Genomic DNA, 16,006 nt, shown 5'->3' on the forward strand with positions numbered 1-16,006 from the left:
TGAATTACATCATAATGTTGTGTGTGTTTTTTAGGAGACTACGTCCAAGCTTGGCACACTACCAAAGGTACTATCACAGATCACGAATGACTTGAAAGATCCCGATATTACTCAGCGGCGACAGAGTAACCGAAAAAGTCAGCATTATGACAATCTCGTTAACATACAGGCTCATATTGATCACACAACTTCACCGACGGAACTGTTAAAAGACATGCTTCGGCATTGCGGTGAATCGCCAAATCAGCTGCCGATATTTTCTTCAAATAACAAAGATTCAGACTCGCCAAGAGGCAGTGTTGATAACATAACATCCAGTGATTCTAATTTAACGGAGGATAGTGTTTCATCAAAAGTTGAATTTACGTCCTCAGAAGTGTCGAATGTGTCTGTGAGTTCGCGTTCTACTGTCAATGAATCTCATGTAAATAAATCCTGGAATCAGATGGTAAGTGCTGCGGAAATAGTGAACGGCGATTATATTGACTTAATTTCCTTCATGGACGAGGAAGGAAATAATTCATCCATTGAAATAGAACAAAATGGTAGTCAGATGTCTATAAGTCAAGTTTCGACTATAGCCTCTTCAGGTTACCAGTCATTTGGATATAGTCAGTCAAGTTCGCCAGTAGACAACGCCCACCATGATAATAACCATGAACCCCTTAAATCCCCAAATAACAACTCATCATATACGCACTCTACCCCTTTGTCTTTCGCTAACCCGATGTACCGGCGCAATCATCGGGGAATAACTAGTCATGTAAAAATGGCGTCCCCTATTCTTCAAGCCTCCAGTAACAGTTCTTTGAGTAGCGAGGAGGCAAATACTGTGAAAAACTGTAGCCCTGTGAAAACAAAAAAATACGAAAAGGAGTGCACAGAAATTCCCATTAAAAACATGGCTCTCCAGCTGTCGAGTTCCAGCAGTTTGGATTCGGTACCAGACAGAGACAAAATGCATCACAGTTTATCGAGTAGTAATATGTACTCGTCAGTCAGTAGTGCTGAGACTCGGCGAGTTCCTACGCATAGTAAGTCAAATAACAATGTGTATTCTTTAAATGTGGAAGTGAATACGAAACCAAGGCATAGCCGATCAAACAATAATGTTAGTGCTAGGTCAAAAGAGACCACCTTTTCAAGTACTGTACACACTTCAAATACACGGAAATACCCACTGGAGCTTCGTACATCTAGTCCAACTTTGTCTCAAAGTGTTTCAGGCTCTTCAAATTCAGTGACTAACAGTACAACTTATTACAATACAATAGGTAGTACACCACGACGAGGGCACGAGCTCTCGCATAGCATGGACTTTTCCTACACAACTCACCGCTATGGTGACCAGATAAGAAGAACTGCCACTGACACAAGTTTGTCGCAGCGGAGTTCTTCCCCTTACAGTGATACAAGCGTAGCTTCTTCACCAGTGTCTCCGCGTAGTCAGTTGTCGCCAGACGATAGTTCATTACTACGGCGACTGTCTGCACAGAATGCTGTTCACATGGGAATACGTTCAGTTCAGAGAAGAATCCACGAACAGGAGAAGACTAAACAAGAGGTAAAGTGTGAATTTTCTTCAAGAAATTTTCATGAAAAATTTGGATCAAAAATTTATAGAAAATTTTTTAAAAGAAGTTTCTTGTTTAATGTGGGTGGTCGACGAAGGTCTCCCACCTGGAATGGATGGAACAACTTATTTCCAGTCGAGCCCATGGCAAGTGTCATATTTAATCTCCTCAGCATCCAGTCTAGGCCGATACTGCTGGAAACAGTTCCAATTTAAGTAAATCACCCAGCACTGAACACTAGTTGGGATTTCAGCCGCAACTGGGAATCGAACCCAGACCACTGGCATTGTAGTCCAGCTTGCTAACAACTGCACCACTGATTCCTTTAAACTATAATAATTATAATATAATAGTGGCTTTAAACAACTATTGCTTGATAAATGATGAAGTATTAAAGTTATAGTTTATTATCTTGGTTATTTACGTTATTCTATTAATGTTCTGAGAGGAAATAAATATATATATCAGAGCTAAAGTATGAAGTTTTTGTTATTAAAATTTAACAGATATACCTTTTTCAAAATACAAAAATGAAGATAAACAGCATAAGTTGTTTAACTGTGTATTTGCATACATGTTTTCCACTTGTTTTTGTTTAGTATGAAACAGAGGTTAACGTTCTCAAGCAACAACTTGAGGAGGCTCAAGAGCGACTGAAAATGGCTGAGGAACGTTTACATGATCATGAGAAAGAGACGTCTATGATTGCCTCAGAGTGGCAGATTCGGCTTGAAGAGAGCGAAGAACGCATGAGAAAACAGCAGGCGGAAAAAGACGACCAGATGAAAAATATTATACAAAGGTGATTATAAATTATATTTTGATTGATTTAGCAAAATATAAACTGACCATGTATGTATTTAGAACTAAGTTAAAAGACATCTTGTCTAGTTGTTTATGATGTCAGTTTGGTTTAGTTTGCGCAGGAAAGATTGTAGTCTTTGGGAATTTTTATGAGAAAATGTGTTAATTCAATGAAATAGTGCATGTGATTATATGAATTAAAAAAAACAACATGTTTTTGTAACACATTGAAGCACATAATTGTATTATTCATTAATTGCTGGTTTGGATTTTTGAAAAATGTTTTTTTTTTTTAAAAATGTCAGATTTACTTCCCTTTCTTCATGAATAAAGAATGGACATTGGCAGCCTCTAACACAATTTTTTTTTTTTTTTTTTTTTTTTTTTTGCATTTTGTGTAAATGTGTATATATACTTTTGTACCTTTTGCTTAAATTGGCATACTAACACCTTCAAGAATTTTAAAAAATGATTGATGGTTACTGTTGCTATGTATATGAAATGCCCCAATACTCTCCTACTCCAATTTTTTTTATGGATTCTTGTAATAATCTTGAACATCTTTGATGGAGTATCCTTTAGAATCTTGGTCTTTGAAATCTGATTATATAAAATATTTCTGTTAAAAGCTGATATTATTTTGATAGGTGCAAGTCAGAATACTATTTCTTTAATAGTCAGTTTAAGAACAGAGTCAATTAACTGTCTTGAGATTTTGTAAATTGAATCTTAAATATCTGCTTGGTTATTATGTTTACATCTCAATTTTATGTTTAAATACGCTTACCGGCATTTGGGAGAATTAAATCGTAAAATTTTAATGATTTTTCAGTAAAAAAAAACATCTGCTCAAATTTTCCATTCAGAAACCAGTCAGAACCAAGCTTGCCACTGATGGAGACTAACATTTGAAAAAAATCTGGGTCGACTGGTTCACAGTGTGTCATGGTTTGTTTTACTTGTGCATTCGAACCCTTCTGCTTTATGTGGTGCAATTTACTAGCATGTCTGCATTTGTTTCTGACCACTTCTGTTTTATTGTATAAAGTCTAAGGTTCTCCAAATGTGACAGGAAGTGGCCTGGTAGACTGGTACCATGCTTACTCTCTATGATCTTGAGAGATGAACTGCAGCAGTTGAATCTTGTTTTGGAATGAAAGATTGAATTGATAAAACTGTTACAAAATTAGGCCTTATATTAACATGGAATAAATACATTTTATAGAAAAAAAAATTCAATTCTCTTATGGGAAGTGAGATTTAGAGAATGAAATGTTTACCACTTCATATGGATGTTGCAGGTTCAAACTTTCAAAAGTCACACCCCTGAATTCAAGGTTATAAAGACATATTTGAGCAGGAAGGTCTAATACGGGGAGTAGAAACTCCGTATAAATCAATACATTTATCTGTATTATGCTGTCGTCCATACCTGTAAATATCTACCAGTTGTTAGCGATCGATATTTTGTTTTCGCCACTATCGATTAGCATGTAATTAGCATATTACCTCATGTAAATCATGGAGCTATAACACTTATTGTTCAAAGGGTTTACCAGTCACATGTTAAATGGCGATAATTAGATGCTCAGAGATTGATCTAAAGGGATTCTGAAGCAAAAACAGCATGCTACTGCATGTGGTGATATGCTTAATTATTATGAATTAACTCGAGCTCACTTCCCTGAAGAAATATTTTACCACGTAACTTCAAACCTTTATCAAAGGGCCGATTTTTGTTGGATTTGAATAAAAAAAAAATGGAAAATAACAGAAAGCTGACACTTTTCTTAATCTTGTAGAGCCATTATTATAATTATTGTTTATAATGTCAGATTTCTGCATACAAAAACAAACATTCTTCTTGAACGTAGGGAATGTTTCAAACGAAATTGTTGTTAAAACTCCAAAAATTAGTTTAATAAATTTAATCTTAAAACTGATGTGTGAAAAATACAATGTATTTAAATCAAAATAACAATATTTTTTTTAAAAAAGGTCGACAACGAAGTTACATTTAGTATTCCGAACTTTTAGATAAAACTGCAGAAAATCATCTAGGTTTAACACGCATTTAAATGGTGAAGAACAGAGCAATATCATAAACAAATATTTTCAGGCAACAGTTTACAGTTTTGACTTGCTATTTTCATTAAAATATGTCCTAATTTTTTTGTTCTAAATACTCTGAATCAACAAGGCAAATATCATGTAAAAAACGACATCTTTCTCTTTGGGTAAGACAAGTCTAGATTTAGCCATTTTCACAAGGCGAAAAGTAACATTAATGTAGATATTTTCCATTTAAAAACAGATGCAGGCAATAATTTCATGGAAGAACTTTTGTTTTCAACAAAAAATTCAACAAATGCTTTCCCAGATTTTCACTGAAAGGACGAGTTAAATTGTAAGGCGTAAGTATTTGAGTAATAGCAGAATAACCTACGGCATACGCTTCGATTGGACGACAGCATAAGATAAGATAAATGCCGGTTTCCAGTCCCCGTATCAGTTGTTCCAGATTTTAGGGATCAGTCTCTGTCAACTCAAGCAGCTGATTGGTTGAGTCTTGGCTCATGTGCAGTCTTGAAATTTACCAATGGCAAGGCTGTATTCTGAGAATAGTGTTATTGGTTTAGTTTATCCTCGGGAGCAAACTCATTTTCAAAAGGCTATGTACTATTTGTCCATATTTGGAGAACCTTCACTGACATTTACTGGTATATTTCTTTCACAGTCTAGAGAGCTTATCACATCCTAGTCAGAGAAAACAAACAGAAAACAGTTCCATGTTTCCATGGTGGCTTTACTTAATCCAGATCATCTTGTTTGCTTATTAATAGTGTGTGCTTGTGCTGTTCTTGCGTTTCACTGATTTACTGTCAGCTTTTGTTTTATCTAATGTTTCCAGTGCAGCAATTACTCTTGTTGATACATTGACAAAAACTACACAGTAATCTCTCTGCTGTTAGATATATTTTCATTCTTCATTAAATATCATGCATAGTAAATTAACCTCTTTACAAAGACATAAATTGTTTAATGCATTAAATATCATTGTTAGTAAATTAACCTGTTCAGAGTAGCATAATTATATCTTTGGTTTGAAACCATTCTTGTTAGGAAGCCATTCAGCTGGCTTACTGATGATGGTTTTACTCAGGTGCCCTTCCAAGTCTGAAACTATTCTTAGAGAAGCACCTGGGGGTCTTCCTCTGCAGCCAACATTTGTTGCCATATTGGCTACATTACATACCCAACATAAAAAAAATGTTTTATCAAACACAACTTCTCTTCCTAAAAGAGAAGAGAGTGTATTGTATATATTAGGCAGATATTTTCTTAACTTCTTATTAACCTGTCCAGGGACAACACCTCTATGCAGTTTTATGTGTGATATACTGAAAATCTTTATTTAAAAAAAAATGTTTGGTTCATGTTGCAATGGAAACTGATGTTTTTTGTTGTGTGTATCATCATTAATTTTTGTTTTTATGTGATGTTAGATTAGTATACAGTATCTAATGATGTTACAGGTACTCTTGGTTTGAATTATATGCCACTGAATCTCAGATTTCCTGTTGTAAATACATAAGAGCCACGCCATGAGAAAACCAACAATGCGTTTGCGACCAGCATGGATCCAGACCAGACTGCACGGTGTGCAGACTAGTCTGGATCCATACTGGATGCAAGCGCACTATGTTGGTTTTCTCATGGCATGGCTCATTAATTATTAACATTAATGTAAAATGTTATGTACTGCACTTCACTAGTAAGGTTTTATAGTAAATCAAGATAAAATTAGTTAGTTAAAAACATGTCTGATTTAATTCATTATTGCATTTTTTTTTGTAAGGAGGAAAAGGGGAAATTATTTCCTCCTGATAATCATTACCATTACATGTATATAATTTCAGTCTAAGATCAGATTAAATTTAGCACTGTATTGTACTGCTGAAATAAATGCATTTTGCAATGTGGTATAGTCTTTACTGTGCTTTCATGAAAACTCTTTACCTGTTTTCAAAACTAGTTTATTTGCTAACAGAATATAAGTCCTCATTCAGCAAAGGGAGGGAATAGATTAAGGGAGGGAATTAATGTAACTGTAGTAGGTTCAGAACTTTGAGTTTTGGATTAATTAACCTGCATTTTTTGATACCAGATAGTTACTAGCATAAGAGGTTTTTAATATTTTCTGTTTGCTTTTCTTGTGTTTGTTTGTTTTGCAAGCCATGACCCTTTTGTGATCCATTTTTATTTTGCATTTTGGCTGTGTTAAACCACTTATAATTTATATAATATTTACAAAGTTTTATTTTTTATTTGTCCTCTTCTAGATTGGCAACAGAAATATTGTTTTTCTGTTTTGGGAATAGCAAGTTTTTTTCTAACAAAAATGAAAACTGTCAAAGAGGGAGTGCGACATAAAAGGCAATAATTTTGAGTCATATATCTGCATTTTGTAGTCGTCCTTGAAAACACTTTTTGCTTAAATCTTGCTACAGTACAGCAACGAAGGTCATTTTTCTCAAGCACATATTAGAAATTACTAATTTAGGATTACTTGCAGAGCTGTCTTGCAGCATATATATTATTCTGTATTTATCCACACATTATATTAACCCTTTTAAGTATTGAATTCTTATGTTTTCAATTTTGGTGAGTGCCAAATTATCATTTAATTAAAAAAAAAACTCAAATAAATGCAAAAGATACATTGAGGTCAGTTCATTTGCTCATCTTTCATTTTAATGAAAACATTTTAAACCTTATGAGAAATTTTCTGAAAGTTTTGACAGGCAACTTTATTCACATAAATATTGGTCACTAAATTGTTCACTTATACCATATGTATTTCTATTTTTAGATTAATCCATGTTGAAGATGAATTACGCACTGAGCAAGAAGACATGCAAGAAACTGTAGCACACAAACAGAAAGTGATAGAGGCGCAGGAACGTCGTATACAGTCCCTCGATGTAGCAAACAACAAGCTCGTTCAGGCGCTGAATCAGCTGAAGGAACACTACAATGCAACAGCTAAAAATGGCTTAAACTCACCTTTAAAGACAAAACTCACTGCTGATTTGGCCTCATTCAAAACAAGTTCATGCTGATGCGTTATTGTGTAACAAATGGCTAAAATACAACTTGAAAGGTCGGGCCATTGCATCTGTAAATTTTTCATGGGAAACACATTACATGTAATTGTATGGCCTTGCATTGAAAATGGCGTCAAAGGCATATTTGAAGACCAAATTCTATTCATAATGAAATTATACTTAACATGGCATTGTGTTAGAAATGGCTTGTTACACCTTCATAGACTACTCACCTGCAGCAATATTTAAATTTATGGCATTGTATTACGAATGGCAAACAATAACTTTATACATACTGTTTGCCTATCATTCGGACCAAGTTCATGCTAAATACAGTTCTTTATTGTTGTGTTGAAAATGACTGATCTATAAAACACCTTGGCCTTAACCTGCTGAAATGTCAGCATTCAAAACATTAGCATTTTTTTCATGTCACATGATCAGACTAAATATTGTTTGTTAAAGGCAATATCCTGCCAAAGCTAAACACTGTCATATTGTTACTAGGCAGTGCATTTTAGTTGTTAGGCAGTCATGTGCTTGGCAATGCCATGTGTTTTACCTGACAATGTTAGATTAATGCTAGGTAGAAGCATTTGGTTGCTAGGCAGTGTTGCAAAGGAGATTTTCTAATATCGAGGGCTGAACAGAAAATTGTCGTAATCACTTGTATTTCATACGAGTTACAACACTTTTCCGTTCAACCCCTTGATTTGGTTGTTTGCCTTTACACTAAGTATCTGTGTTTAAGGGTATTGGATGTTGCTAAGTGCTTTAATTGTGTATTTTTTGTACCAGCTGTATAAAGTGCCTAAAAACCTGAAAACCTACAGTTAACTGCTGTTAGAAATCATCTCTTATTTCTTAAGGTATCCACTTAAGAGTGGCACAACATTTCCATTTCATGGGTTGTCAAGTTAGCTTGTAATCTTGTTAAGCTGTGACAGTATGGGATAAATATTGATGCAACTTGTCAGCAAACTATGATAAATTGCTCTGTATCAGGGTTCAAAAATGTTGAAAAGTGGTACTTGGTACATTTATGTCTAATTGTAATGTATTAAAAGTGCTATGACTTGAAACGTTACCTTATTGTTACAATATTACTATAACATTACAAATTCTTCGTATTCAGGAAGTGTTATTTAGTGGAAAAGATGAATACAGTATACATTTTGTAACTTACTAACATACAGAAATTGGTGAAAGTATGGTACTTCAGAAAAATAATCTTAGTTATACAGAATAGTTTTGAGCAGTTTCAACCAAATACAATCAAATTTAACCAGAGACATCAAAATAACTTGGTTTTTTGCTTTTTTGTCTTAGTCAATTTTTGTCTTGTGTTTTTAGTATTGACAAAAATGATTGTAACATCTATTTTGTTTCAAATTAATGTAGGTACTGTGTTGAAAAATTCATTAAATGAAATGTTGTAATTGTTATATTACATCTTTACACCAAGAACAAACAAGAAGATTGTTGCAAATTTTGGAAGTGAATGTAATCTGTAATAGGATATGTGACCTGTGTGTTGTTCTACCTATAAATAATGCATATAATTGTATAAAAAGTTTTGTAAATAAGAAAATCTATTTATAGCTACATGTATTGATGGTTAAACTTTGACATTAAAAAGTGCAATGTGATTAAAACTCAGAATTTCAGTCTGATTAGTTTGTTTTCATTTTCTCATGTTGTGGGTTTCTTTTTAAGCATTGCAAAATCAGTACAGCCTCCACAGATATAAGACTGAGGTTCGAGACCAATCTAAAATGGCTCTGATTGGCTGCTCTAATTTGCTGTTTCTGGACACAGTTTTGAAATTGACCAATGGTAGTGTTGCATTCAAAGACCAGTCCCAAAACTTAAGGTTTATAGTTATTGGATCAGAGCAGAAAGAAAATGCCAGTGTACATCCTTTACCTTACCTCTAGATAACACTACGATAACCGTGGTAACCGATAGGAATTGTTTTAGGTGAGAAAACTGCGCATTTGAAACTGGCTGGTATAATTATATTCCTTTTGGGTACAATGGTTTTCAAAGTATAATTTGCACAGTGGCATTTTAAGCTTGACTATTCCGTCGAAGAGAAAATTAGAGCTATCCTACTCCCCGCGGCATCAGCGTCACACCTTGGGTTAAGTTTTTCGTACCAGTCTACATTTTGACAAAGTCTTTTGAGATAAAGCTTTGAAACTTTCAACACTTGTGTACCATTACCATGTCTAGTTTTAGGCAAGAGTACATAACTCGATCAAGGATTTTGGCTGAATTATGGCCTCTTTTAACTTTGAAAACTTGGTTAAGTTTTTTGTACCGTTCACATTTTGTGTAAAGTGTTTGACATATTGCTTTTAAACTTTTATCACTTGTGTATTATAACATTCTCTTATAATCTTCAAGCAAGAGAAGGTAACTCTGTCAACTATTTTGACTGAATTGTGGCCCTTTTTGGAATTGGTACAATTTGTGTACAAGTCGTGTTTTGTCAAAACTATTTGATATGTGGCTTTGAAACTTTGAACACTTGTTTATCATCATGATTTCCATCTGTAGGCTAGAGAACATAACTCTGTCAACTACTTTGGATGAATTGTGACCCTTTTTGGACTTAGAAAATGGTTCAGTTTTCGTACAAGTCAAGGTTTTGTCGAAACTATTTGACATGTGGCTTTGAAACTGTTCAAATACTTTTTTATCGTCATTATTTCCATCTGTAGGCAAGATTACATAACTCTGTCAACTATTTTGGCTGAATTATGGCCCTTTTTGGACTTGGAAATCAGTTAATTTTTTTTCATACCAGTTCATATTTTGTCTAATCTGTTTGTCTAATGGCTTTGAAACTTTGACCACTTGTCATAATCTACATATGTAGGCAAGACTACATAACTAGGACAAGGATTTTAGCTCAGTTATGGCCTTTTTTGACATAGAAAATAGTTTCACATACCATTTTATATTATTTCCAAACTGTTTGATATATGGCTTTGAAACTTTGAACACTTGCTAACCATCATGGTCACACATTGCCATATAGTTCAAGAACTGTCCAAATCCACAAATGCAGGTACACTGTTTGTCTTACCTTTTTAGCTCGCATGAGCCAAAGGCTCGTGGTGAGCTTTTGTGACTGGTCAATGTCCGTCGTGCGTCCGTCAACATTTTCTAAAAAAATCTTCTTCTTGAAAACCACTGGGCAGAATTACACCAAACTTCACAGCAATGATCCTTGGGTGGCCCCCTTTCAAAATTGTTCAAAGAATTGAATTCCATGCAGAACTGTGGTTGCCACGGCAACCAAAATAAAAAACTTTAAAAATCTTCTTGTCCAAAACCACAGGGCCTAGGGCTTTGATATCTGGTGTGTAGCATCATCTAGTGGTCCTCTACCAAAATTGTTCAAATTATCCCCCTAGGGTCAAATATGACCCCTGCCCCGGGGGTCACATGGTTTATATAGACTTATAAAGGGAAAACTTTGAAAATCTTCTTGTACAAAACCACAAGGCCTAGGGCTTTGATATTTGGTATGTAGCATCATCTAGTGGTCCTCTACCAAGACTGTTCAAATTATCCCCCTAGGGTCGAATATGACCCCACCCCGGGGGTCCCAAGTTTTACATAGACTTATATAGGAAAAAAAGTTTAAAAATCTTCTTTCCTGAAACCACATGACTTAAGCTTTTGATATTTGGTTTGTAGCATTGTCTTATGGTCCTCAACCAGAATTGTTCAAATTGTTACCCCTGGGGTGAAAAGAGGCCCTGCCTTGGAGGTCCCATATTCTATATAAGATCTGTCCCGCTACAATACAATACAATAAGTTTTATTTCAACACAAACATATGAAACATAAGCTCTGATGAGCTTTTTAACTGATCATTAACAAATATACATATGAGGTCAACAAGAATATAAATAGCTGTAAAAGAAAATGTTATATATCTAAAAAGCACACCAATTAAGCACAACTAAAGCTGTGGAAAAGCTGCTGATCCTCACCATAGGCCTAAAAACTTCTATAAGAACTTCATGTAAATAAAAAAACTGAATTAGCAAAACCAGCACAAAAGTGCGACAGAAAAGAAAAATGGTTTTAAAAAATCATTATCCCCTCAAATCAGATTTGAAAGGAATTGATCAGCAACTTTCTCACAGAGAGTAAACACATTGAATATAATATTAATGAACATGGTTAAACAATCAGTGAAATCATATAAAACAAGGCGACACATATAAAAACAGAAAGGATATTATGAGGACATGCAATAAGTTACCATGCATAAAATAAGTGTAGTTTCCCAAACTATCACAAGAGCAAGTACAATACAAAAATAATAAGCACAAAATGATATGCGAAACTATTACAAAAGCAAACAATAAGCTCAGAATAATAAACACAAATCATATGCAAATGAAACAAACAAAAGGAGAAGCAAACTAAAAATAAAGCATACTAAGGCACAGGGCAACACGTAATATTATTACCTTTTATCGGTTTCGAGATGTTACTAAAAGTTGGTAATGCTTATATAGGAAAAAACTTTAAAAATCTTCTTGTCTCAAACCATACGACTTAAGCTTTGATATTTGGTATGTAGCGTTGCCTAGTAGTACTCTACCAAAAGTGTTCAAATTATTCCCCTGGGGTTAAAAGAGGCCCCACCCCGGGGGCACTTAATTATTATATGAGTTATATAGGAAAAAAATACTTGAAAAATTATCTGATCCTATTTCCAAGACTGTTTAAAAATTATTACCTGATGACCCTAAGTATTATGATGTCACTTGACTGTAGCCTTGACCTGCTGACCTACTTTTTTGTTAAAATTTTAAGATACAGCCTTGAGATTTGGACGACATGTACAGTTTTGCACACCGATCATAAAACTGAATTGCATTGACTATGGATGTGACCTACTGACTTTCTTAATATTTTAGCATCAGTTTGACATTTGAAACGTGTTGCTCATATTACTCAGGTGAGCGATTCAGGGTCATCATGACCCTCTTGTTTTCTTATTCAAATTGTCTGAAACTCTCTTTTGACCCCTTGCTTCTAGTCGAGCGCGCTGTCAACAGACAGCTCTTGTTTTCTGGTCTAATGCCAGTCGTCGGGGGCTCTGGAACACGGTCTGTTTTCATATTTAGGTAGTATTTTGTTATTCCATTCCAGCCCACTTCAGACATCTTAATTTTGTAAATGCATATATATTTTTTTAAGGTGAGCTATTGTGACCGGTCATTGTCCGGCTTCCGTCGTCGTCCATCAACATTTGCCTTGTTAACACACTATAGAGGCCACAGTTATGACCCAAATCATTATTAAACTTGGTCAGAATATTTGTCTCGATAATCTGAAACTGGATCGTGTGGGGTCAAAAACTAGGTAAGTAGGCCAAAAAGACTGAAGACTGAATCCGCCATTATGCCATCTTTTTTGCGCCATTTTCCTATTTAGTGTCTGTATGCCTTTAAAAGGCTTCTCTGCGGCCACACCATATAATGTTTTATTGTATTTGTTATGAGACATGTATACAATAATATAAGCACAAAAGTAACATATACAAATGGATTGGGACGTGAGTTATATCAACATCAGCAAACGACCCATTCCACATGAAGTCAAATTAACAGCTTTGTAAACAAAGTGATAGGTTATATGTCTATGATAACTTTTTAACTATGGACTATGAATGGAAAGATATGAGTATGCTTTAAACTAGTTAATTTATGATCGAAAATATGAGATAATCTGAGAAAAAATTGACTGTAAGTAAAATGAGAAACTGATTAACTTTGAACTTAGATTAGATACACATAATCGCTTCACAAGAAATAAGTTATTTAATGATTGAAAAATTATCGGAAATCTAGAAAAAGGAAAAAGAATTGTTCGACAGCCAGCATCCGTACTATCCCAAACACCACATGAGCTCATTCGACTATAACAAAGGACGGCGGTAGTTAAACATTAGTAAAAACGTTTTTGTATTCTTTATAAAAGTTTGAACTTCCGCAAATAGTCTATCATTTTCTTCGTCAGTACGATTACTTATTCCAAAGTCGCCAAAGTCGTGTATTTCGAAATAAGATTACTCTTTGGTCGGCAAATAAGCGTCACTGGAAAAAATAATGTTCAGCTGATTTTCAAAATTATAACCACATGCAGTTACATTTTGAAGTGTCTTTTAGATGATTATTGAATAAGTCTACATGTAAGTTACTACAATTATTTCTAATACGGGCATAATGCACCTGTTCAGCTCGATTTCCACTAAGGAAGAATGTTGGTATGATAGGGTGTTTGTATATCTCTCTCAATGTTTGCTCTTGTTCGTCCCACAGTTTTATCGCTGATGATATTACAGACTTTGAATATATTTCTAGGCGTCTGGGTAGCCTTACAATCTAAAACAGTTGGCGGAAATAGTAATCGGGACGTTGACCAAAGAAGAATCAATTTTTGGTTATAACACACTAAATAGTTGTTCTTTATTCTATATAAAATTGACCTATTTCCAATGGCCGCAGCACACATCAGGACCCATTTTAAATGTCTGTAACCTATATTTTCTTGAAGAATATTGTCAGTGCTAAATAAAAATCAAAAGAAAAGTGGGGGTCATGTTTGATGCAAGAAAACTAATTTCAGTCAAACACACAAACAGCAAAATCAGCTATAAAATGAGACCCCAAATTATACTGGTAGTGTATGATCTAAGTTTCCATGAAAAATTTTGTCATGCTGTTATTTCATTATGAAAATGCTACCTACATGTCAAGCATAGATATGTCATGTGATTTTAGCAACAAAAGTGCAAAGAAAATAAGGAAAATAGCTCTACAGAGCAAAAACAACCTGAGGACTACTTGTATCCGCCAGTGTCTGTATGCCTTTTGCATTTTTCTTCTGTCTGCAAGTGATACCCGATCTATTTCATATTGTAACTTTTCAATAATATTCTTTTCGTAAGAAGTACAATTATCCCAAACGATAGACGCACATTCCAAATACGGTCGTAAGTATGTAGTATAAATCTGATTAAATGATTTTCGTTTTATTTTGAATTTAAGCATTCTCATGATCCGAGTACTTTAGAGGCTAATGCTACGATGTTAGAAATATGGGTGTGACAAAGTTTAACTGAGTTTTGGAAAATTAATCTAGGTCTATCCATATCTGAAAGGGAGAAAAAAAGACTTCCATTTTCGAAAGGTTGAAGCTAACACCATTGTTTGGACCATTTACTTATTATTTCCAGGTCTGCATTCAAAATTGATTCCATATAATGTGTATTCAATAAAGATGAAACCGCGTGAGAATTGTTTGTTTATTTGTGATATAATAATAGCCATTGTTATAAAACTGGGTAGGGTAATTGGAATTACATGTACTTCGTTTATAATAAGTACATTACTGTCTGAAGTATCTGGCGTTAACTCCGTCATCGGCAATTTTGAAATGGAAACATCCGGAGCTAAAGGAGTGTGCAGAAGTCATTTTGCAGGAGGTAGAATAAACAAAATGTAATATCTAACAGAATTTGCATATACATGTAGTTTAACCAAGCACTGTATGTGTTTGGAAATGAAATTATAAAAAATACCTTTAATCTTAATGATATTAGATATGTGACTTGAAATTTCCTTTAAAATATTATACTAACTATTATACTAGTACCGTTTATTATACCATAATAGAAATAGCTCATAGAAACAAAATCGACCAAAAGGTTTTGCATGACAAAATCGGGCGTATCTGTACATAAGTATTTCTAAGAAATGATTTCATGTAAGCTCACAATTACGGTGTTCCGTTGGGGCCATCGCAGTTTCGCATTGTCGTCCTAAGGGCGAAATCGCGAAAACACGATATTTTTACACGAAAACGCGATACTTGGATGCGAAAACACGATGCTATAACACAAAAACACGAAACAAAAATATCGCGTTTTCGCGCTGGTAATATCGTGTTTTCCCGTTTTCGCCCTCGATCTGCCGTCTACGGAAACGTTTATGGGCCTCGCAATGTCGCTTTAGATAACGCAAATATCGACATAATATCGCGAGAAATCAACATATTATCACAACAAGTCGATATATTGTATTGCCATATTGCATTCATTTTTCCAATGTTTAACCACTTTTTCTCGTGATCTGCGTAAACTATAAAGATATTTCGACATATAATGACGATATGAAACGACCCTTTCTTGATTTATTAAAGTGAGTTCTCGTAATATATAGTAATTGCTCTCTTTAGAAATATGGAATTTGGGTTAACAGGCCCGTACGAAGTATTTTCATATTGGGTGGACATTTCCAATACCATGCTAGTAAGACAAATCAACTAGCTGGAAGTTCAATCAGTAGAATAAACGCAATTTTGGAAATTATTTCGGGAATTGTTGCACTAACCCTGTTCCTAGAAGCCTGGCTTACCGCCAATATAAAGTGACCGTAGGGCAGGTTAGACTGTACTTTTACAACTATAAATCAGCACTTAGTT

The 16,006-nt window shown here is 34.5% G+C and overlaps 1 protein-coding gene across 21 annotated transcripts in view; it reads left to right on the forward strand.

Moving 5' to 3' along the window:
• LOC123558132 (disabled homolog 2-interacting protein-like) overlaps positions 1-9,153 on the forward strand; it is a 207,598-nt gene extending 198,445 nt beyond the window's left edge. For 19 of the 21 annotated variants that reach the window (XM_053525637.1, XM_053525638.1, XM_045350011.2 and 16 more), the window contains 3 exons: positions 35-1,564; positions 2,174-2,376; positions 7,252-9,153. In XM_053525637.1, the coding sequence (XP_053381612.1) occupies positions 35-1,564; positions 2,174-2,376; positions 7,252-7,501 (1,983 nt within the window). In that variant the 3' untranslated portion in view covers positions 7,502-9,153. Of the gene's footprint in view, positions 1-34; positions 1,565-2,173; positions 2,377-3,210; positions 3,327-7,251 lie in introns of all 21 variants that reach the window. The other 2 variants (XM_053525640.1, XM_053525641.1) reach the window with 2 other exon arrangements.
• The last annotated feature ends 6,853 nt before the right edge of the window (positions 9,154-16,006 follow it).

This window comes from Mercenaria mercenaria, chromosome 15 (assembly GCF_021730395.1).
Source record: "Mercenaria mercenaria strain notata chromosome 15, MADL_Memer_1, whole genome shotgun sequence".
NCBI lineage: Eukaryota > Metazoa > Mollusca > Bivalvia > Venerida > Veneridae > Mercenaria > Mercenaria mercenaria.